This window comes from Calypte anna, chromosome 10 (genome assembly GCF_003957555.1).
Source record: "Calypte anna isolate BGI_N300 chromosome 10, bCalAnn1_v1.p, whole genome shotgun sequence".
Classification (NCBI taxonomy): domain Eukaryota; kingdom Metazoa; phylum Chordata; class Aves; order Apodiformes; family Trochilidae; genus Calypte; species Calypte anna.
In genome coordinates, this window is record NC_044256.1 from 9,802,815 (window position 1) to 9,828,215 (window position 25,401).

The window sequence follows — 25,401 nt, forward strand, 5'->3', positions numbered from 1 at the left end:
GACAAAATATAGTAAAGCCTATCTGTATGTAGCATGTTGCAGTTGGCTGAAGATTTCATTACAAAGCTGCTAGGCATATCCTAGCAGATCAGGTAAACATGACTGGGCTAGATGTGCTTTTTATTTTGTAGTACGAGATTCTCTATGGAAGCTGCCTGGCATTCTTCTTTCAGGTGTTCATTTCACTGCTTGCCAGTGAATCTTCAGTTCCATCCCAGCCACACAGCCCTGAAGCCCCCATGTAGGGCCAGAGGGAATGTCACGGGCATCCAGAGGAGTGGGGATATGGTCTGTGTCTCACAGAGGAGCTTTTTCTGTTGACTGAAATAAGTTCTCCGGATAGGAAATTATGAAAACTAACACGGCTTCTGATCGTTTAACATCTGCAATTAATCCTGTTCCCCTATGGTGACATAAAATGAACCTTAACTTCAAAGGCACTCTATGAGAAAATGGCGGAAATGGTATGCAAAGGGCCCGGAAAAAAAATGTAATTCTTAAATCTTATAAATCCACACCTTACTTTTCACCGATAGGAAGCCTGTGTTTCATTTACAAGAGGCAGCTCCCAAGCGGTGAAAACCTCCCCTGAGCCCAGGGGCGGGAGCCTCTCGGCCACCACACAGGTACTGCGTATGTCCCAGACATTTATGTGTCCCATAAGAACCTACAGACCATCTCACCGCTCTCTTTCGAGACGCACCGTGAATCCAAGGCTTTGTTTTATGGTGCTGACACAAAAATGGCCTCCGCTGCCCGGGGCCGCTGCTCCCTCCGGCGGGCATCTCCGCTCAGCTCCACGCCACCTGTGACCGGCAGACGGCGGGCAGGGCTCCCCCCCGCCGGGATGACCCTCTCTAACGCGGGGCTTCAGCACCGCCTCCCGGACCCGCCGCGGTGCCACCTCGGTGGCGGCGGGACCGGCTGCTCTCCCCGGGCGGCGGGCAGGCAAGACCGGGAACTGAGGGGGTGCCCCTCGCACAGCCCGCCGGCGCGGCCACTCCCGAGGCTGCCCCAAACCCTCAGGGCGCGGGGCCGCCACGGTACCGCCCAGTACCCCCCGGGGTACCGCCCGGTGCGGCTCTCTCAGGGCCCTGACGCTGTTGTCGGGGGGGGTCACGGAGCGGCCACTGGGGGGGGCGGTACCAGCCCCGCGAGCCCTTCCCGCCCGCCCCCTCGCGCCCCCAGCCGGCCGGCGGGAAACCCGGGGAGCGGTGCCGGAAGTGCGCGGAGAGGCTGAGCCCCGGCCCGGCCCTTCCCTTCCGGGAGGCGGTGGCGGCGGGAGCCGGGGGGGGAGCGGGGGCCGGGGCAGTGCGGGCCGCAGCCGGGGCCGTCATGAGCGACGTGGTGGAGCGGACGCTGAGCGTGCTGCCCGGGCTGCTGGGGCAGCACAAGCCGGGCGCCGGGCCGGGGGATACCGGCGGGCCTGGCAGGGTTTCGGCCAGCTCTCGGCTCGGCAGCCTCATCCGGAGCATCACGGCGCTCACCTCCAAGCATGTACGGGCGGCTCCCCGGGGCGGGACGGGACGGGTGGCTGCTGCTCCCGCCGTGCCGAAGCGAGCGGGGGCCGGGCCTTACTCCTCTTCCTTCCCTGAGGTGCCGGTGCCGTCCCGCAGGATGTTGCGGGCCGGGCCCATGTCTCCCCTCAGCCCTGGGGCCGGTGACCCGGCCATGGCCCTCCCGGGGTGCCCAGCTCTCCCCTGCCCTGCCCCCGTGTGCGGGCCCCTGGGGCACGGCGTGGCCTCCAGTATTGCAGGCGGGAGGCTGGTGGTGATGCCACCTGTGAGGCGTGGGCTTGTGTCTGGATCACCCTGAAATGGACGTGGCTTCTCTTACCTCTTATTTCATATTTTGTCTCCAAAGTCAATGCATGATTGGTGTATGAGGCCTTATCTTTTCTAGGAGGAAGAGAAATTAATTCAGCAGGAGCTGAGCAGTTTGAAAGCTACAGTGTCAGCCCCCACCACAACACTTGTAAGTTTCTCTTGGTGGTTACAAGCTATGGGAATAGCAGCTCAACGGTGAAGGAAAAGCAGTGTTCTCACTCTTTTTGCCAGGTGGAGACTACTTATTATCTGCATTATAGATATTAAATCGGCATTAAAGGTACCAATGTCAGTGGATTTTAGGCGTGGTTAAAATAGTGAGGACACTGATTCTTTTTGATGTGAATAAACTGTGACAACATGGTGCCCAGAGCCTGTCATTCTGATGTTTCTGAAATAATAATAACAAAAAAGCTAGGTAATGTACTTCTCCCATGGAGTAATGTTGATTGCAAGACTGACATTTGTTCATATAATCAATTTGTGCTGTATTAAGAGGCTGTGCTTCACTGAACATTTAGTTGCTTATGTCTGAGTTGCAGGAGTTGATGTATTATGATTTGACTTGATTAACGTGTGTCTCAGTCCCATTAGTGAAAATTTTTAAGAGAAAAGTAAAAGTTTCATCTCACATATCTGAAAAAAACATCCTAGGTCAGTGTAGTGATGAGTAAAAATAATTTGGACTAGCAGTGTGATCCCAGTCTACCTGGATTTTAGAAAACATGAATGCACATGTGTTTGTTTCAGATGAACTCTACTTCATTAGAGTGAGTGAAGAAAAGCATAAAGTATGGCTGGCTTAAAATTCTCAATTTTTATATTTCAGAGACTCATGAAAGAATGTATGGTAAGACTCATCTATTGTGAAATGCTGGGATACGAGTCTTCCTTTGGGTATATCCATGCAATCAAGCTTGCACAGCAAGGAAATCTTCTGGAGAAAAGAGTTGGTATGTGCATGGAGCTGTAGCCTTGATACTATTCTCAAACCATATTTTAAAAGTTTCTTAGGATTCATAATTTACGTAAAAATGCAACTAAAAATATTCTTCTTCTTTTTTTCTCTTTTTTCATAGTCTGTCACTCTGAAAGTAACTAAATCCATTGTTTGTGAGCTGCTTTGCTTGTAGAACAGAAGGCAGGGGAAATTGACTTAAGTCATCAGTTGTTTTTCAGTTGTTTTGAATTGCAGTGCCAATAAGCAAGTAATTTACAAGAAATTGTTAAACAGCACATCAAGCTGAAAATGAGTTTGTCAGGACCTGGTTTCTTTTTCAAGTACTGTAGTACAATACTACACAAAGATGCTGCTATCTGACAAATGTCAGGCAAATATTTTGTGTTTTGGTGCTTGTAGGACTTTTTAGTTTAGAAACAAGTGTGGGAACTGAGTGAGACAAATACAGAGATAGCATAGGTGCAGAAGTTCTTGAGGAGATCTGAAACATTAGTTCAGATTTCTTTGAAATTTCATGCCATTGTGATTTCCTTGCCTGCCAGTATGGCTGTTAACTTGTTTCCAGTAGATTTAGTTTGAAGAAGCTGTCAGCTTGTTTGGTCTGGAGAATTTCTTTGCAGTTGTTGATTCAACTGCCTAGTGAAGACATTTCTTCTTGTTTGCAGAGAAAATGGTTTAACTCCAAGGAATACTATGTCTGCATACACAGAAGGAAGGCAATGTCATGCAGGATATGCTTGTTTGATATCCTTTGTTTGAAATTCATCTGGATCATCCACTCAAGTGTTGGAGTTTCTGAGAAAATGTATTGCAAGTGATGATTTAAAGTTGCTTTACCCCTGAGTCATGAAAGCCAGTGTGCAGCTGCCCTGGTAGGGATTAAGAAATTCTGTCTTCAGCAAACCTGGGAGGGCAGGTGGCACGCTGTTTTGAAGAAATCTCTGTGACCTCTGTAAGTGTCAAGAACCAATGTGTCTTGTTATGAGTTGGACTGAGACCTTTCCATGCTGGGGATCTTTTGGAGAAGGCTTTGGTGAAGCAGCATTATTTTAAATTTTTTAATGTAGGTGGCTTAAAGTTCCCTGGAGACAAAGCTTTGATTCATGTTATGAAAAGGGTGTGTGTTTTGGTTTTTGTTTTGGCAAATTCTGCAGTTACATGTGATGTATGGGATTGACCTTGTCTGTTCTGGTGCAGTGTACCAAAGTTTGTTAAGGAGATGTGATCAGTTGATCCAGTGAAGATGGATCACACATTTACCCAGTGTGAGCCTCGGTGAATGAGGGTGAATTACGTTTTTGTAGGTTTGCTAAACTGACCAACTCCATAGTTTAACAAGCAGGTAGTTCAGTTTGATAGCCTGGACAATACAGTCACTGGTATTAGAGTTGTTAATTTTCATCCCTTAGCCCTGAATTAACCAAGACCCTTTTTAAGATCCATCTCTAATGTTAATCTGGTCATGAGTTGTGGCACACACTCCCCATCCCTCCATTTTAAGTCCCATAGTTTAAAACAAGAGAGATCTTGAAGAAGAAGTCTCTGGCTGGTTTCTTTTCCAGGGTTCTGGAATTACTTCCTCCTTCTACAGAAAGAGCAGAGAGATCCTGACATAGGAGAGTTATTCAGAGTTGAAAATATATTTGAACTGGAACTGTGTTATTTGAAAAAAAGAGAAACAGATGTAAGGAAGTGCATTTTTTGTGTAGTCTAGAAGAAATACACTTTCGCCCATGCTAGAGAAGGTGCTCTCTCTCTAGGAAGCATTCTTGGCTGCTTTTTAGTTTTATCATTATTGTGGTATCTTACTTTTCACAGCTTATAAATTCTTAGTTGTTATTTGTTGAACTTTACTGCAACTTATATTTATAACTGGTTTACCTGGAAATAAAAAAAATAGTCATTCAATAGTGGTGGGGTTTGTTGTGGCTTTTTTTTGGTTGGAATAACTCTTCTTGGATTATAGTCTCTCTTGGGCTTTCTACCTTGAAGCTGCTTGGCAGTAGTAATGGTGGCTGCTTTCTTTTATAGGTTACTTGGCGGTTTCTTTATTTCTACATGAAAATCATGAACTGCTGCTCCTACTTGTGAACACAGTAGTGAAGGTACAGTGTTTTTTGGAGGTCTGGAGGTAAACTAAACTTGGACCAAGTCTTCCTGTTTTGTGTCATGGAACATCAGTTATGAGCTCTCTTAAAGCTGCTGTTTCTTTGGTTAGCAATGGAAATGTGAAATGGCTTTCTCTGTCTTAATTTAATCTTTGCAGTCTTGTTGTTGAAGCCATATTTTAATTTATTATTTTTAAAGGAGATACACCATAAAATTTGCTCTATAAAATGTACCAATTAAATATATTCTCAACTCCAGGAGGAGCCATCATTCATGTTTCAATATAAACTCATCCCACTGATCCAACTGGGGTCTCTGCATAGTTTTTCAGTCAATTTCAGTACACAAACATTGGCAGTAGCTGTATGTGTTCATCTCACATAAGTTTAAAATATGAATCTAGTTCTAAAACATGAATGTGAGGAGCTGCTTAATCCTTCTTCCTGATGAGCTCAGTGAGAGCTGGCACTTTGCAAACAGGAGCAGACAGCAGGATGCTTGCTGTGTATGGGGTGTGTAGGTGAGTTAGATTCAGCCTGCTTGTCAAAGATTGGGGTGTGTCTGCAAAACTGAAAAGTCTAAATAAAAAGTAACTGTCTTATTTCAATGATTGTGACAGGACTTACAGAGCACTAATCTAGTAGAGGTGTGCATGGCATTAACCATTGTCAGCCAGATCTTCCCACGGGAGATGATTCCAGCTGTTCTTCCTCTAATAGAAGACAAGCTTCAGCATTCCAAGTAGGTATTAATTTATAGAATTTCAAGTGGCCTTTTATGGTTTAATGACTTACTTTTGTAAATAGTTTTAGTAAACTGTTCTTTCTGAGTTGCTCTTTCTAATAGTTACCTTTAGAAATTGTCCCTCTCCTAAGTTTTTCTCTTGGATTCTTGTCTCATTTATTTACTATTTTGACTGAGTACTGGATAGGTATCAGTTTTTTTCACAAACAATGTTGATAGGTAAATATAACTTGCCTACTGGTGTCCTTTGAGCAATTATGTGGATGCATAACTGTTTGTACAGTTTAGTGGAGAAATGGACTAGGATCCTTGAAGTACTTCACTAGTACCTATTTTTTTAATAAAGCTGTATATATGCAGGTATTAGTACCCTTGAATTGTTAATTTTTTATTTATAATATCCCATACACAGAGAATTGCATTATAAGATGACTGATTACATATGATTGTTGATTGCAAAGGGAACTGCTGAATGAACTGATTCAGTAATATCTACACAGATATTTTTTAGAGATGCATATGTGACAAGAACTTTTAAGTTGGCTTTGTCAGTTCATCACATAGATGGTATTTGCAAAGTCATTTGCAATCAAATATGTAAAACATAGGTTCTCATCTCTCCAAATCTTGATGTTCTGATAGCTGGCCACATAATTTTACATTGCTATAGAAATAACAAGCACAACTTGTTTGGTTAAGTCAGGTACTTAAAATACAGAAGCAACTTCATTCTGTTTTGTGTAAATCTCATTTCTCTTCAGGGAAATTATCCGAAGAAAAGCAGTTCAAGCTTTATATAAATTCTATCTCATTGCTCCTAACCAAGTTCAGCATATTCATGATAAGTTCCGGAAAGCCTTATGTGACAGGGATGCTGGAGTCATGGCTGCTTCTTTACATATTTATCTTCAAATGATTAAGGTAGGCAAAGAATTAAAACTGCAACTAAACTAATGTATTTTGTTTTAAATATAGTATAGTGTACAGAGGTTCTGCAGAAAAAAAACTTACTTGTAATCATTAGAAAAGTTAATTTATGTGATTGTAGGCATCTGTGTTATGTTCTAGCTCTCCATTTAGCTTGACAGATCACTCCTTGCATGATACAAATGCTCAGCATCATTTGCATCCTTAGCTACAGGACCTGACTTCTACAGTGTGTTAGAGTTTGCAGAAATGTGCTTGTAATTCTGTTGCTTGTTGTTTTGTGTGGTTTCTTTACTGTTTCCTTCAAGTTGCATTCACTCCTCTTATAAATGTGTGAGAAAATAGCATAGGTTTAAAATGAAGAGCTTGAAGGTGCTGTGGGATGAGATTAGAAGATATAAAAGTGAGATTTAAAAACATAAAACCATCAGTGTAGGTATTTTGATCTTACTCAAGTCATTGGTTATTTTGACTTTTGAGATGCTGTATCAAAATATGTGAATTATATTTCTTTTTCATTTTGTAGGAAAACTCATCTGGATACAAGGACTTGACTGGGAGTTTTGTAACTATCCTAAAGCAGGTAGTGGGAGGAAAGCTTCCTGTTGACTTCAACTATCACAGTGTGCCAGCACCATGGTTACAAATTCAGCTTTTAAGAATACTGGGGCTGCTAGGAAAAGATGATCCAAGGTAACCACATCTTTCTCTGTAATTATTGTTTTGGGGGCAACAGAGAATAGAGTCGTGATCAATAGAGCTGCCCAATAGACAGCTTTCTGGTTTTGCTTTTTATTAGAGGATTTCAGTGTTGAATTTCTTGTACATTAGTTATTAACCAGTACAGTAAGCACAGACTTTTTAAACTTCAAAATTACTTTTGTGGCTTCTGGATTGGCTAAACAATTTATTATTATGGGTTATGCTTGAAATATATTTTTGCTAGAACTTCTGTAACTAGGCTAGCAAACAACTGTGTGAAAACACCAAGTCGAGCTCTTTTAAGGAGGTGTCATTTCCTGAGGATCTAGTTGTCTGTGATCCTGTTCCTGCTGGTGTTTTGTTGTTTACACAAGCAGCCAGGGGAGGTTTTTTTTATTTTTGTGTAATGGTAAATGTTTCTTTTGTAGGCTGCAAACATCTTGTTAGGTGCCATTTAGAATCATGTTATAGTGCTCTTCCTTGTTAAAGTAAGTCTGTGGATGTGAATAAGTTGTCTTACATACTAGTACATTCAGTACTAGTGCTTGAGCTGTTTGCCAAAACAAGACTACATGCTTCTTCATGCTGCAAATAATTTAAAATCATTTTTTCTTGTAAAACAGGACAAGTGAATTGATGTATGATGTTCTAGATGAGTCTTTAAGAAGAGCAGAGATAAATCATAACATTACATATGGTAGGTGAGGTCATTTTATATTTTGATTTGATTATTAGTATTTGGAAAGATTGAAAACGTTGAGTAGGTGAAATGCTCATCCAGTACTTCTGAAAAATCTAATTATATTCTTAATAGACACTTAAGAATACAGTTGTTTAACTAGTAAATTGTATAACAAGTGATACATGTCTAGCACAGTTTTCTAACACTGAAGTAAAATGCTTTTTCTACTTGGGATTAATCTTAGCTCAAAAGTTTCTATCCTGTGTTTGCATTGTCCATGCCCATAATTACAGAAAGTGAGCTTCATTAAAGCTCTTCTTGAGCTTAAGTTGAAATAAATGATAAAAAAAAATCCTAGTAAGACATCTCTGATTTAGAAATGCTTAGATCTTCTTTTCACTGCCCCATGAAAGGCAATAAAAAGTGTGCAAGGCTGACAGCATCAGCTCTTTTCAGCTGTATAGGATTCTTCCTCTAGCCATAGCTAATAAAAATAACACCTCTGGATCTCAGTGACAGTGCTGCTTGTGAAGATGTTTTTGGCACACATTTCAATTTAAAATTTCTAAAGCATGGTAGAAGGCTACATTAATTTCATTATCTTCTCAGTAGAGAAAGCTGCATTTGTTGCTGGAGCAAAGCAAAAGAAGTAAGTGTGCAGCTGAGTTTTTCCTAATAAAAAGTTGAGCATTTTATTTGGATTTTTCTTTGCCTCCCCCTCTTCAAACACCCACATCTGATGTTCTAGAACACAACATTAAGAGCTGTTTCACAGTTTAAAAAAAAACAAACTAACCCCCTGTTATTTTACTGTTGAAGTAAAGTCACAGATGTTGTCTGAGTACCTGTACTAATGGAATGGCAAGAAAATAGAGACTTTTAAAACAGCACTGAGGGGAGAAAAAAACCCATGGCCCAAAGGTCTAGGTGTGTGTAATGCCTACTTAGTATTTACTTTCTGAAGCTTCAGTTCCACTAAAAATGGAAGCTTTGGGAAGTATTCTTGTTTAGTAAATAAAAAATGAGGAAGCATCTGTTAGATGTTTAGTGTAGTCAGTTTAATGCTTTTGCTCTTTTAGAAGAGAACATATGAGATGTTGGGAAGTGTGTGACCTTATAATACATACAGTTTGCATTTGCAGTTACTAGGAGTTGGACATTAAATTTGTTTTAAGCACCTATGGAGCCAAAGTAGGCAGTTTGTTATGATTTATACAAGGACATAGAATTTAGGTATGTAGTTGTTGTTAATATATGGTAAACTTTTTCTAAAACTTCAGTTGATGATTCCAGACGAATGAAAATTGGAATTCTGAGTGCTTCCTCTCTCTTGCCCAGAGCCCTTGGTTATTTTGTGTTTCTTGCTTCTGGTAGGCAGTGGAGTTAATATGCTACTGTGTCTTGGATTTAGTTTTGTAGTGCTTAAGAAGAGAAGTTGATATGGTTTAGTTTGGGTTTTGTTTGTTTTTAATAAGGACAATTTTGGGATGATTTTGGCTATCTGTAGTGGATAGGAAATAAAGTTGCTTTGGTGAAAAATATTTTGTCTCAAATCCTTTGTAGCTGGCTTTCTAAACACTGTCTCAGTCCAGTCCCTTAAGCAACTACAGGAGACTTCAAGGTTGAAAGAACTTTAAGGACAGAAAGTTGTGTGCACAATGGCAAAGGCTGGTAAAAAATGTATATACTAAAGGAGATGGTCTTTAATTCTGTTTTTACTTATGTCAGTAGGTACTCTGCAGTTAGATTCAGTTGGGGGTGGGACAGCACTGAAGTTCCTTGATACAGTCAGTGAGCTTTATTGCTTGTTAAAAATTTTTACTTTATAGAAGTATGTGGTGCACACTAACTACATGTTGTTTTCCCTTCTCACAGCCATCTTGTTTGAATGTGTCCATACAATTTATACAATTCATCCCAAGACTGAACTACTTGAAAAGGCTGCCAAGTGCATTGGGAAATTTGTTTTGTCACCCAAAATTAATTTGAAATACTTAGGTAAGGGTACCTGATTTCATTAAGGTGTTTTTAATATGGTCATAGTGGAAAAGATTCTCTAATATTAAACTTCCAATCACTTATATTGTAGGCTTAAAGGCTCTGACCTATGTTATCCAGCAGGATCCTAATCTGGCACTTCAGCACCAGATGACAATAATTGAATGTTTGGACCATCAAGATCCCATTATTAAGAGGGAGGTGAGTGAATTTTTAAAAATAAACAAAATTTTAAATGGCTGATATGTTTTCTGAAGTGAGTAGTGTAAACGGCATATTATGTTCCAGCTGTTGTGAGAGACTTGTTATGAACAAGATGAGTGTGACAAGCTGTGCAGATAAGCAGTGTATTTTATTTAAAGCTTGCCAAATAAAGGTGGTTTCTCAATATGGCATCATACGAAAGCATTTCCTTTTTTGAGTCATCAGAGACAATTGTATATATTTTTGCTTTCTCTTTCAGACTTTGGAGCTTCTCTATAGAATTACAAATGGACAGAATGTTGTTGTCATAGTTCAGAAGATGCTTGACTACTTAAAAGAAAGCAAAGAAGAATATGCTATCATCAACTTAGTTGGCAAAATAGCAGAGCTAGCTGAGAAATATCCTTTTATTTTTCTAAACCTTTTGAGTCGGAGCTCAGGCAAATATGTCATTTGTGCCTTTCAAAACATCTTTCATCATCTTTGGAAGTAGAAGTGTTACAGCTGTGCTTTCTGTTCTTTTAAATGCAAAAGAAAGTGCATACAAAAATGACCACAGTGTTTCTTGTTTTTCCCTGAGAGAAGTAACTCAGTGCTCAGAATACTTTATTTCGGCTTGTGAATTTAGCATTAACACCTTATATTTTTAAATTAAAACTGAAGTTTTACACCACAGTGTGGAGAGAGATCCCTCAGTGCTACCTTGTGTGCTTTTCTGTAATTGTGGGAATTATCTTCCTGTCAGAGAACTCTGTTGGTGTATAGATTTTAAGAATATAATATTTTCATAGGTTATTTCATATTTCACTGTGCCTTAGAGCTGAAAATGATGATTAGGTGTTTGGGAAATGGTGGACATTTCTGTTAGGCTTGGCCATTGCCTGTTTTCCTGTAGGTATTGTCTGATCATTTCATTTATAAGCTCTTTCTAAGAGAGAGCTACCTTACCTTCCTGTTTAAGACAGAGAGTAGTGTACTAAAAAAAGAGCTGTGTTGTCATGCAGCATGCAAAAATAGGACATGCAAAAATAGGACAATGATATTAATGTTTCTATACTGTTGAAAGTTTCTCTTCAGTAAATGTTCATTTTTAGGATTTACTTGAGGAAAGGCAACTTCCAAACTAACTTCCAAAGTTGGCAACGGCTGTTCAGATTTTAAATTTATAAAAAAAGTAATGTTGCTTTCTGTGGATTATGCTAAAGTGTTTTGCTTTTTTTTTTTTTACTAAATCAAGAGCAAAACGCTACTGAAAAGAACAGTTCATATATAATTTAACAAGTGTGTAAACAAACTCAAAAGATTATGCTGGAAAGGTAGCATGGAACAAGTGTAACCTTAAAATACAGTAGAACAGGTTTCCAGAGGTAAATTCTTGTGAACATATCTGTTCATACTTTGTGAAGTATACTTAAACTCTTCATTTTTCACTCTTAACACTTATTCATGCACAACATGTATGGATTGACAAGCCAGAAAATAGCATAGAGAACAGATAGCTGCTAAGGTCATGCACAGGCTTTTTCAAATTAAGACTTCTCTACCTGACTTCTAGCTTTCATGGAGTTTACAGGAAACATTTTATAAAAGATACAGGAGTATTTCCTCCTCATTTATATTGAACATGTATTTGACCATAAAGCCCCAACTTAATGGGGAGAGAAGCTGGGCAGCTTATTTGTAGAAAATTGTTTGCCTTAGAAAACATGCTAAAAGAGAAAGAAAAAGTTGTGCCTTAGCACTTCATTCCTTAACATCTGGACACGTATGCCCCTGACAATGAGTGGTTCATCCAAACAATGAATGCTGTGTTCTCAGCTGGAGGTGATGTTGTGCATCCTGATATTCCAAACAACTTCCTGAGGCTGTTGGCTGAAGGTAACTACCCATATGCCTTGAGGAATTAATATGAGTTCCTTAATCATTTGGCTTTTTCTTCTGAAATGCACTTGGAAGTATTTGATGGGTGGTATTATTTGTGTCACAAAGTATGTGTTGCTTTCTGTCTAGGATTTGATGATGGAAATGAAGATGATCAGCTACGGATGTATGCAGTACAGTCTTATTTAGCCTTACTTGAAGAGGAAGGTGCACTGTATCCACAGAAATTCCTTCAAGTTATGAGTTGGGTAAGGTAGACACATGGTCAGAATTGAATACACAGACACAAGGTGGTGCTATTTTTAATAATGATTTTTAACTGTTTCATTTTTAGTCATGAGTATTCTGGTTTTACTTTGAAGTCAAGATAATAAGCTGAAATCTACTTTCAGTAACCTCTTTTGGTGCCTGACAACTATTTAGCATGTCAGAGTTTGTGGAAAAACTGATTTATTCCCTTTAAGGAAGATGACTATTGAAAGGCTCAGTAGCCACATGAAACTGACTGCATGCTGAGAGCCTTTGTCTTCATCAGAAATAGGAGAGACGAGATGTGGTAGTGAAATGCATTTTTGGCCTTGCAGGCCAAGTGCTGTTGTTGTATTGTCTGGCAGTTGGGTAAGCTCCACCTTCCACACAAGGAAGAGGTTGCAGTATGAGCAAATAATGATTTTTTCAAGACCTAAATACTATGCTTAGCTTTCTTTTCAAGGCAGCCAGTTGATTTCTAAGCTAAAAGTTGGAGTCTGAGGTGAACACAGATAATTTCAAGCCTTTAACATTAAAAATGGAGAACAGTAAAAAAATAATTTAGAACATGATTAAAGAATATTTCTTGATTGTGAGTTGGTTTTCATGTTATTATTTAGTACTGCATTCAGATTTCAAAACTAAAAGCACTGCTTTTTGTGACTAAATGCATATTTTGTCTTCTCTTTGGGAATAGGTTTTGGGGCAATATTCCAGCCTTGCTACAGATGTTGATCCAGAAGTTATTTTGACAAAGCTACACAGCCTGCTGAAGAAAGCTTTTGTTACTTCTGAAACTAAAGTGTGGATAATGGCTGCAGTCACCAAGATTGCATCACGTACCTCCTGTTCTAAAACAGTTGACAAAGTAATCCAAGAATTCAGCAACTCTCTAGACACCAGCATGAGACAATTTGCCTTTGAACTGAAGCATCTGAGTGAAGACAAAGCACTGATGAAAAACTTACTCCCATATGATGCTAGTTGCAGTGACATAGTGGTAAGATAGCTGCAGTGTGTGTGTTCCTCATCAACTGTTTTACAGTTTAAGTGGTTGAATATTTTGCTAAGAGGTTGTTTTGGAATGAGTCATATTTTTAACAATTCTGACCAGTGCCAGTCTTTAATATACTTTAAGTGAATTTTCAGATAAATATTTTTTCAGGTTTATGTGATGAATCAGTGTTCTCCACTGAAAGATAAAGAGCCATAGTGCCATGGTATGTAGTTAAAGGCTTGTTTTAGTGATGTAACTGCTTTTTAATCCTAAGGGTTTCCTTCCTGTGTGGAAACTGCTGATATTTGCACTGAGGTGTCCATAATAAATGGGTGGATGGAAATAGATGGAAAATTTTATTGATAATGCTGAGGGTTTTGAGGTGGGGCTTTTGTATTCAGTATTTTCATCCAACACTAAGATCAACTATTTGGGAAAACTCCCCTCTCTTTTTTTGTACATTTTTTTTTCTTGTTTAGTCAAAAAAGAATCAATAGCAGAATAGTTTAGTTACGTCACTCTAGCTTAAAGTGTGTTTTCAACATATTGCTTAGCATTTTCTGTTAATACAGCAGGTTTACTGGTAGATACGGTAATTGTGAGACACAAAACCCTGATTTTGCTAATAAGACACAATATTATTCTGTGTAGGTAGATGCCTCTTTATCTTTTCTGGATGGGTTTGTGGCTGAGGGACTTGGTCGTGGTGCAGCACCATATAAGCCTCATCACCAGAGACAAGAGGAGAAGCTTTCTCAGGAAAAAGGTACTGTAGTTTACTGCATGTATTAAATTCCTGATAAATTAGCTGATAAGTGTTAATAAATAATCTTAAGTGTGCAGTTAATATTATTTCTTTATGCTTTCTTAATACATCTGCAAATCTCTGTACACTTGGCTAAGTTCAACTTAGATTTTAGTTCCAGATCTGTCTGTCTGGTATACATAACTGTTCATTTAGCATAGGTTGCTGTTATGCAGATAAAAATGTTTTACTATAATCTCTGTGGGGGTTTATTTTGGGGGGATTTATTTATGGAGATTTATTGGGGATTATTGAAGTGACAGTAAAGGGTTCCTAACTTTATTGTACCGAGTACTTAGTCTTGACCGTGGAATTGTGGTTTGCAGTAATAACCTCTATGAACTTACTTTATGGCACAAATCTTCTATTTCTTACCTAGTGTAGGTACAGCTAAGGCAGCAGTATCTGCTCTTATTTAAAAATACCCCAAAAGCTGTAGTGCATTTTTTCTTTTTTTTTTTCTTTGCCATAGAAATAGCCATATTAGCCAGGCACATAAGGATTTCTTCTAGACACTGTTGAATGAGTCACTTGAAATTTGGAAAATCTTCCTAAAACATTCCTCTGCTTTGCTTTACTGTTTTGGAATTAGAAGAGAGTCTAGTACACTGGAGCATATACATTTAAATTATTCTTTTTTAAATAAGACTTTCAATGTGCAGGTTAATGCATACAGAAGTTGTCTACTCACATGTGTACCATAGCAGAATTTAATCATTTTCTGAAATGATTATAAATTCAGTTTATTATCCACTTAAAGCCTATTAGAAAATTCTAAATTTTGGTGGAGAGATGTTAAACAAATTCAAATATGTTGAAACTGAATATACTGTTTTTTTTCCATGCATGTGAAGCCCAGTAAGGTATACAATCTACTGTATGTCTGATTGAGCTCATAATAGGACTTCATACTGAGGTGCTGAGGATGACATTATTAGTCTTTACTACTGAAGAGCATCTGTTCAGCACTCAGGTTTTCAGGAAGGCCCCTGTAGGAGGCAGTTTATGAATTGGTTTTTTTCCTCAATAATCACAAGTACTGATTAGCATCTTCCCCTGGTTCGTAAGTTTTCCAGGAGGTAAGCTCTAGATGAAGTAGAATATTCAGAAATATTCTAGAAGGGGGACTCCTCCCTGTTTATTGAAATTCTTTGTAGGTAAGTATATTGTTGGGTTGGTAGAGTTTGGGTATCTTTGTGGAAGGTGGTTGTCTCCAAGGCACTCAGAACTCTGTTCCTTCTTGCTCCCTCGTGGGACAGAACACTCCTGAGCTCTGAAGTTGCATTAATCAGGAGACATCTCTTATTTGAGGTGCCCAGCAGTTTTCCTCTGCTGCTTCACTTTGCTGGGAAGAAGAGATTGTAAGGCTGGAGTGGAGGTGAGGGAAAGGGACTGTACCCCTCCAGAGTTCTAGGGCTGCAGAGCAGAGTCTGCACCTTGCCTCTTACTTAACAATAACCAATTGCTACAGTCCTAGTCATTTTTTAGGAACTAGTCAGACTACATCCTGGTTCATAAAGCATAGTTAAGGTGGCTGGTCCTGATTTGCAAGTCTTAGTGAATATGATCTGTCACCTGAGGTGTCAGGTAGGTTTGCAAAGCAGACAGGGATATGTGGATGTAATGCTGTGACCTCAATGTTATTTAGGCCCATGAACAAATGGAGAACTCACTTACTTAGAGTCAATTCAGTACTCTACAAATATTAAATATTGGCAGATGTTTTAGTGATATGCTGGAAAGCCACTATTTTTGTTTACCTTCATTATTTATAAACAAATACCAAATTATTGCATCATTTAGATAAATCCTTTGTGTTTCTAGAAAAGAAAAACAAACTTGAGAGCAGAAGCCATCATTTTTAATGAGGATAGGATCTTGAATAGGAAGTCTAAGAAATACAGTTTATTTTCAGAAAACAAATTTCTTTCTTACCCTTTTATGCCTCATTGTACACTAAGATTCTATTTGTCTTGCAGCTCTGAATTTTGAACCTTATGGATTGTCATTTGCTTCAAGTGTGTCTTCCTCTGGCATCACTGGCAGACAGTCCCCCACTGGTTTATCTTTTGCTTCTGACATGTCTGGTAATAGTGCTGAAACTGGGCATAAAGAGTGAGTTAATTTCTGTTTGAAATGAAATACATTTAAGCTTCTCCTCTCCTTGGTATCATCCATCTTTGCTTCTTTGTTGTGTGGAGCTAAAAAGAATACAGCTGAACTCTCTCATGTAAATAAAAATTCAGGATGGCATCTTTGGAATAACTACAAAAAAGCTGATTCAGGCTGTTCTTTCACTTTGTTCACAAAGTACGAATTAAGTGGTAGTTAATGCAGTAAGACTGGGACAGGGTTACCTGATGATTACATGATTAAGTAGTTTTTCTCTTTCTTTTTTTTCAGTCTACACTTGCTTTTTATGGGCTTATAACAATGCCTTTTAGGGAAACTTTTTTAGATAAATGGTTAAGATATACAGGATAAGATACTCCTTACCTATTGGAACACTACTAAATTCAATACCATTTTTTCATGCAAATTAATAACTTCATTTACACTGTCATAAGCTGTTATGCAGAAAACCTTGAAAGTTTTTTTTAGATTTTTAATCAATTTGTAATAACATTTTAAGTGAGGCTTTTAGGTATAGGAGCTGCAGCATTCAGCCTGTGTCTGTCAAATTAACTTCTGACAGAAGTCAGGGTGTGTGAGAACATGATTACTTTTTGTAAGAAATAGAAATAACGTTTCTAAATCTCTTCTAATTTTTAATCTCATATATTATTTTTTAAGGAATCAACATTATACCTATTTAGGTATAGCTAGAGATTCCTAGAATCTTTCTGTTGGCAATAACGATAGATACCATGTTATTCATTGCTTAAAAAAAAAATTATTCCAATACATTATGAATGTAGCCTGAAACTTTGTATGAAGCTGGCAAGCACAGTCTACTACTGGCTGCAGGTGTCAAGTGCTGACTTATCATAGGTCTGTATAGCCTTGTGCAAGTTAGTGTTTGTAGGGTGTTTTCAAAGTAATGAGTGACATCACTATCAAGTAGATGGAAAAGTGCTTGTTTATATTCCACTACTAAAACTGTTTAAAGTGTTGGCATGTTCTTATGAACAATTTTCATTGGGTTAATCCTGCTTTGCTTTGCTTGCCTTTTCAGGACAAATGCTTTGAAACTTGAGGGAGTACGCAAGCTCTGGGGGAAAGAAGGCTATCTTCCAAAGAAAGAAAAAACAGGGAAAGAAAATGAGCCACAAACTGTTCCTTGTGGTGGCTTACTAGCAGGAGAGGTGGGTGATCCTCCTCCATCGGGGCCTGATCAAGCTGCCATTCTCTCTGAGGGGGACAAAGAGAAGCAGCAGTTGGCATCATCTTTGTTTATTGGACTAGGGTCAAGTGCTGGTGTCAGTCTGGTAAGTGGTTCTTTCAGTGATCTTTCAGATTAGGGTTTATATATTGCCTGATTTACAATTACAGATATGTGTGCAAGTGGAGATCAAATTAATTTTGTGGTAAAACTAGGCAAAAGTCATTGAGTCATTAAGAAACTACTGAAAATTACTTTTGTAATCTGATAACTTGTTAAGAGCCTGAAATGAGTTGGATATTACTTGATCAAGTAGCCTTTGGAGTAGAACTTCCCTCTGTTCACATGTTGCACTTCAAGTTTTACTCTGTTTTCCCTAACTGTTCCTCGACCTGACTTTTTAGAACTGTTGGTTTGCAGTTGGCAGTAAGGCTAGAGCTTTGTCAAGACCTTTTTTTATGTATGGTAATTTGTGAAACATCATAAGATTAATTATTAGGTCATCTTTTTAATACTGACATTATCATAATAGCCAGCTCAAATCTTGGCACTTACCACTGGTTTATCTAGGTAATATTTACTGTGCTTGCTTTTTAATAGGAGTTTTTAGTTTTTTAGTGAACCCGAAGTCATTCATGAGTTACAGGCTAGCCTGTAAGAAATACAACAAAAGCCTATTACTGGATTTATTAAAATTTTTAGAATCTCTTTGTCATCCAAATTGATTCCTTGGTCATTATTTGTCTCCATTCACTCTGTTTCATTCTGTTAACAGTAACACATATGGTTGCTAGAAACTTTCCTACTCATTGTTTTTGTGTTGGTTTTTTTTTTCTTTTTTGTTTTCAGATGGGGAAATCAGATACAGCTACTCAGAAATTCAAAAGAAAATCAAAGATAAATGAAACTCAAAATAGTGAGGAGATTTCAGACTTCCAAAGTAGTGCTGCATTAGATTTTGATCCTTTACTTGGTACAGCACCTCTTAATGTGGAAGATTGTGAGGAAAATCTACACACAATGTTAAGGAAAGCCTCCCTCTCTTCTTCAGATCTTGTAGAAGATACTTTGGCATTTGAAACACCTCAGTCTGAAAAAAAATGTGGGCTAGATGACAGACTTCCAGATAGCAGACTGTCACAGTCATCTTTGTTTACTGATGGTAATATTGAAATTCTTCAGCCTTCTCCAAGTGCTCAGTGTGAAGGTGCCAGTAAAACGCCACTGGTCCCTGCCTTACCTGAAGAGCTGGAATTGCACACTCATTCTGAAGTGATGGAACTTTGTCAGAATGATGCCTTAGTTCTGCATTTATGTAAGGTGTGGACAAATGACTCTTTGTTGCTTATTGTTTTTGTTTCAAATAAAACCACTTCTGCACTTAATGCTGTGAACTTAGTGTTTGAAGAAGCAGAACATTTTCAGGTAAGAAACTTTGTTTACATTAGATTTCAAATTCACTTGGAACTTGCTTTTTGCTTGCATATAAGTGTGCAATATGTGGTTTAATGTAATAGCCATGCCTTTTTCCTAAAGCACATTCTTAAAAGCTATGGTGTGGCTATTACATCCCAAAGGGTAATAAAAGAAATCTCGGTACTAAACTTAGTGTCATTTGGTGTAAAAGTTAGCATCTCACTTTTTAAATTCACCTTGATTTTGTTTCCTACTGCTTCCCTCCATGTAACAAATATGTCTGATTTTTCAGTTCTGAGTTTCCCTTTTTCCTTGTGTTTAAGACTGACTGCAAATCTAACCACTCATAATGGTGTGACTTGAGTGTCCAAAGAAATCACTGTGTAACTTTTTTTATCTGAGTTTGACTGGGTTTGTGCATTTGTTTGTATTTATCTGATAGTAGACATGATGCAGAGTCATTCCCATGAAGCTGTGTAAGCTTGCTTCTAGTTTTTGGGTTTCCTGTGGGTTTTTTAGGCATCAGTCATATTTCATTCTTGTTCACATATATTGATGTTAGAGAGAAGTTGCTTGGTTTTTCATTGTTTTACATCAACTACAGCTGATATTTAACTATGGTTGCTAAAAGCATGCAACAGTCTTCACTGAAAATTCACTTAATTGGAAAACTATTTAGGAATTGCTGTTAGCATGGCTATCCATAGATCTTGCAGAAAGCAGCACAGAACAATGGAACCTTGGAAATGAGGTAACTGGACAAAATGTTAAGCAGAGTGTGTATTAGAACTGATTTAATCCATAGAACTGATTTAATCCAGCAGCTGCTTACTGCATACAAATTTCCTTCCCATGTTTGTCTTAAATCAAGCCTGTCATGGTGTTGATAGTAAGGAAGCATCTCATGTCTGGTTTTGCCTTGTAAATTATATGTAGGTTTTTACACAGACCACTACCACAGATAGAATCTGTGTTACTTGTTTGTTTGGAGAGGTCAGGGACATGAGTAATACTTAAATTATCCTTGTTATTAGAGATGATGTCTGAACTCCTAGCATATAGCTTGGTGTATGTTGCAGTGTTGCTTGCTCATCTTTTGTGTTAATTCATTTTGGGACTGAACTACAGAATTCAGGTTCTTGGCCATTAATTCTCTCTCTCTGAGCAATCATTTGGGGGCAAGGGTGGAACTGGCAGAGAGACAAAAATGTGTTTTAATTCTCACAGAACTTCTGTAGATATTATTGACTGATTTCTCAGCTCTCATTGAGGATAAATGGTAGGTCTGTTCACTTGCCAAATAGTCCAAGAAAAATCGGTTGAAGTAAAAGGCACTTGCACAATTTTATAGCTGTATCTGAGCCACTTACACTGCTTGACAGTAAGACTTATATTCTGTATTCTTCTTAAAAAATTAATTTAGATTTTGGAGAGTCTCACCTACCAGTTTCCTCTAATTGAAGCTCAAAGTGTGGAACACTGCCAGAAATGTGTATGGATGGAGAAGATCTCTGCACATGGAATTATTTCTGGTTCTGTTAATTACCAGTCAGAAATGGAAACTTGCCTTGAATTTTCAATAACTTTGTCATTGTTGGACTTCATCAGGTAAGTAAAATAAGCTGCAGTTTTTAAAAACACATGTACTCAAGTATTAGACAAGAGGAGAATGATTTGGGTATTGATTATGAACATAAAAGGCTTCATCTTGAACAAGGAATTGAGAAGACTTTTAAAGACAGTAAATGGTTATTTCTACACTTACAGGAAAAGTTCAAGGAGAAAGTATAAATCCAGTGAGAATACTGACAGTAGCTATGGGTTACAGTCATCTTGAATTACAGAAGGCATATTGAGGGGGCTAACAGGACTGAGTGAACAGGGCATGCTGTTTTAAAATATGGCATAATAGAAACCTGTCCAACTGAAATTAGTGACTTGGCTACAGAAACCCATACGTTGTATGAAAAGGCTGATGACCTTTGCGTAGGACCTTTGCTCATTCTCTTCATTTTTGAACATTGCATTTATTTTAGAAGTAGAAAAAGCAAGTGGGTGTTTTCCATTATACTTTTATGTTTTAGTGAAATCCACCTTGCTTTTCATAATGAAGTCTGCCTCTCATTGAGCTTGCTTCATTTCTTTCAGTGGGCAAATAAATAGCTGAAGGCTGTTCACTTTGGTCTTTTAATTTACATAGAATAATGTATTATTTTAAATTCAGAGCACTAAACAGGGAATATACACTTTTTAAAAATGTTAGGCTGAGAAGAGGAGAGGTTTTTTTAATAACTAATCTGGACAGTAGAGCAAGCAATAAGCAAAATCTGTTGCTTTCAGATAGAATTTTGGGGAGACCAAATTCTGAATCACGTGTCTTACTTTGCTAAGATATGTTGTGAACTTATTTTTAGGCCAATGGAAATGACTACAGAAGACTTTGGGAAGTTGTGGTTGTCTCTTTCTAATGATGTCAAACAGAACATAAAAATGTCATCTTCTCAAGGTTCCCTTTCAGAAGCTCTGAATACACTACAGCAGAAGCTGAAACTACATATAGTTGATATTATAGGTAAGTGAAAGTATACAGTAGGATTTCTTACAGCTTGTAATTTATCCCAGGAAGATAAATGCATGGAAGCAGGGATCTTACGGTTAAGGCAGGCAATGTTTAGGAGCATCATAAACACATGAGTGGTGTCCTGTGGACTTTATTTGCCCTACTTGGTTTCTGTGTGAAGACTGATGTAAAGGTTCAGGTGTAGAGGGAACAGTAAATTTTCCAAGGGAGCAAACTGTTGCACTATAAAGAGTTTTGGACAGGAAAATGGGAATGAAGCTATCTGGCAGATGTGAATCTGGGATTGCTTGCAGGGGGCATTTTGTGATACATTAGAGGAACAGGGGTAAGGGTAAAAGAGAACATCAGAAACTGAGTTTGAGAGAGAGAGGTGTTTTTTGTGAACTATGCTATAGCTATTGTTACTTGCTAATTGTTGCTTCATTTTTTTTTTGTGGCCTCTGTTGTTTGAAGGTAATGAGGGAATATTGGCATGCCAGCTGCTTCCATCTGTACCCTGTCTGCTGCACTGTCGTACTCACTCAGGGATGCTGGCTCTGTGGTTCAGATCACCTTGTTCTGCCCTTCCAGATGGTTTGCTCTATCAGTGTCAAAAGGTGATGGAGGAATCCTAATAACAGTAGTGCCTGTCTTAATGTATTTGGTGTGTGAAAAGCAAAGGAAGATTTATACAGTTGCACAGATAATTACCAAAGCTAATTTAAGGTACTGCTTCTCAGAAGTATTAAAAGTTTTCTTCCAGCTGGCATATGTCATGTTGACTTGTGGGGGAAGAATGATGACCTAAATAAGCCTGCAAAAACATGCTCAGGACTGTACAGTGACTAACAATCTTTAAAAGTGTTGTTACCTGTTTAAGTGAAATGTATATTACTTAATTTTGTTGTATATTACTGAAAATATTTATTTTTATTATGCGGCTTTTATAGATGCCAACAATTATTCCTCATAGCAACTACTTAAATATTGTTTTAAAGGCAACATATCTGCATTTTTGAGGTCAGACTTGATCAGTTATCAGGATCATCTGATTTTATTTTGATAGTTTTTCTAAAGCTATTTTTAAGCACTGCTGGCAGAGAGATCTGTATTGGTGGTTGTATAAAGTAACATGCAGCAAAAAACACATGTTTTGAAAAGAGTTAAAAGATTTTAGTAAGCAACACACTTGCTGGGATCTTTGATACTTACCAGTTAAGTGGTAAATTCTAAACAGATTTTTGATAGGAGGCAGGCAGATGAAATATATGGAAGCACTTCATGGGGTAAGATCTAAGGCCTTTTATGTTAGTTCCTGTCTGCAGTTCTTCCTGCTTCGAATCTCAGTCATGTTCCCTTTCCTTAGGGGTCTGTGACAGTCACTGAATATTTGTCCATGTGTAAAAATAAGTTTCATGCAGGTCAAGTCTGAAATGACTGAGCTGAATGGGAGTAGCTGGCTGTGGACATGTTGGCTACTTGGTGGTCAGCTGGTGTACATGTTCATTTCTCTCCAGTCAAGCCTATAAATTGAATGTGGTCAATGTTTTCATGAAAATTCACATTCATTAGTGTTTACTTCTAATTATTTGTAGTCTCAGTATGACTCTTCAAAGGTTTGACTTGCACAGCTGTGGCTGTGTTGTGTGTGCATGGCCAGCAACTGCAGTAAGACATAAGGGATCTAAATTAGAGCAGCAAACATCATAAATGTTTCTGCCTAGGTTGTCTCCTTTTCTTCCCAAAATAACCTCACAATCTTTAAAATCCAGCAATCTTAATTTATTTAGATGCTAAATGAAAACTTTAATACTGTTTAATATTATTTATTTATAGCTGGTTATGGTTTTTTATTTAAAAACATCAAGGATTGTATGCACATTTCAGACATGGTATAAATGGATTCTACAGCAAAATTCTCTCCTTTGTGTGTTTAGTATTAACAAGGAAATTCTTTGTTTCAGTGTATTTCAGTGTTACTGAATCTCACCTGATAAGCAGTGGTTGTAAAGGAGAATAAAGTGTTCCATTACTTTGGTAACATTTTGATAATTGTTTATGAAATCACCAAAGCAGTGTTATTGTGCTGATAGTTTCTTTTTTTCCTTTTTTTTTTTTTTAAGTCAAGCCACTTGTCTTATCACAAGTGCTAACACAGAAGCACAGCTGCTCTTTTGCTGTTTCACTGCTCTCTTATTGAGGAATTTGAAGTGCACTGAACCTGTAAATACACTTAAATGTTCTGCATACTTGGCACTTGAAGACAGTTTATATAAAGGAAAACTGTTTTATAGTGGAACAATTTCCAGCAAACTCTTTTCCTGCTGGTACATCAGACTTGTGTTACATAATTGGACTTTTGTAACCATATCAGCTGTAATGGAAGTATTTGTTTCTGGCCTGTGCATTTAAACTGTTTCAGCAATGAGATGTTCAATGCCCAAGTGTTTAGAAAGAACAGCAAAAGACAGTAATGTTCATGGAATGTTCTTTATAACCTTTTCACTGTATAAATAGTGTATATTAAGCTGTCAATATGCAGATTTGAAGAGTTTAATGGTAACACCACATAAAGGGTTTTGCAGGGATTTGTACCTGTTTCAGTCTTTATTTTTGGATTGTCCAGCAATTTTTTTAATCTGTTACCATCTCTGCATTTCTTGTAGTTTAATAAAATTCAGTTTCATTAAAAAAAAAAGTTTGATACTTGTTAAATATTCATTGCTCTCATACAGAGCAGCATTTCTGTGTATTAAGAATTAGGTTCTATTTTAATAATTTCACTTTGCATCTGAACCGTGATGAAGAATGTAACATTGCAGAGGTCTTGAATCCATTGGTCATTTAAATATACTTTGTCTGATCTTGAGGTACAAAAAGAATGGAAGAGTACACTTCAGGGCTTTGAAAAACATTCTGTGTGCCAGCTCATGTTATCCAGTAGTCTTTCTGATATACATTCAGGTTGTGGGATTTGCTTTTAGGCATCAAAGAAGACTTTGGGGTCTCTTTTTATTCATAGTTGATAGCAATAAGTTTTTTATTTTAAGTCCAGTGTTAAGGCAACACACCATTTTCTGTCATATTGAGAAGAAGTTGGAAGTTTGACATAATTGCTGACCTGTAGGTGGTTGCAGCCCTGATCTAAATTGAGGCTGTTTTGTGTGGTGTGGCTGTTGGTGTAAGGAGTGGATGCTACACTGCAGGTCTGGCTCAGCTGAAGAGCTTAAGCCTTGGAGAACCTCAGCAGTTCAGTACTGGAAATCCTCTCATCTTGATCCATCATCCAGTTGTCTCTAAACTGAAATATAGCTGCCATACAATGGTACAAAATTCCCTCATTTAGTTCTGCATTGAAAATCCCTCAGCAAATACCTTCATCTTCTGTGGTGTTCCCATTTACTTTGTGACTTCCTAGATCTTGGAAGATTAACCTGTTTCCAGATGAAGGGACACGAGATGAGTACAAGTAGGCTAGAAGAGAGAGCTCTCATAATGCAGTTAGCACAAAGAAGTTCACTTCCAAGAGGCAACCAGAGGCCAATGAGTGTATAAAGTGACCTTTTTGAACTGGCAGGTTAACAGTGGTTTGGACCAAACTCCAGGTATCAGGAGGCACCACTGTTTTACTGTTCTCTGCCAGGGGCAACTTAGACTTCTGGACATTCTGGAGTCTACAGATAAGTGATTTTATTGGATGTGTATTTCACCTGTCAGATTTTGCCCCCTTGCCCCAAGTATTTTCAGATATTTTTAACGAAACAAATATTTTGGTAGGAAAATTTGTGCAAGTGCAAGATGGCAGTGTGGTGTAGTGTGTTTTCCTAAACATCTGACACACCAGGAGATTTGTTCTATTACTTTCTGCTGGGTATTTCCATTCCATGTTCTCATCCCTTAAGGACCTGAGGGAATACATTTCTGTAATGGATGGCACAATCGTGAGGTTTTCCTGTACCTGCAAAGAGCTCATTAATTATCTTGTTGATGGTTTCTAAATACTGGAAAGGTAGTTCTG

General features: G+C 38.2%; 1 protein-coding gene across 1 annotated transcript; it reads left to right on the top strand.

Annotated features, from left to right (window-relative positions):
• The first annotated feature begins 1,332 nt into the window (after positions 1-1,332).
• AP4E1 (adaptor related protein complex 4 subunit epsilon 1) lies at positions 1,333-24,071 on the top strand. Its single transcript, XM_030457400.1, has 21 exons — positions 1,333-1,497; positions 1,903-1,974; positions 2,656-2,779; positions 4,819-4,892; positions 5,516-5,637; positions 6,402-6,561; positions 7,094-7,260; positions 7,893-7,966; positions 9,827-9,949; positions 10,041-10,150; positions 10,413-10,552; positions 11,919-12,031; positions 12,164-12,282; positions 12,981-13,283; positions 13,932-14,046; positions 16,065-16,200; positions 17,261-17,513; positions 18,257-18,832; positions 20,247-20,431; positions 21,238-21,395; positions 21,858-24,071. Exons 1-21 carry the CDS (start codon positions 1,336-1,338, stop codon positions 22,016-22,018), a joined length of 3,447 nt encoding a protein of 1,148 aa, XP_030313260.1. The 5' UTR covers positions 1,333-1,335; the 3' UTR covers positions 22,019-24,071.
• Positions 24,072-25,401: the final 1,330 nt, after the last annotated feature.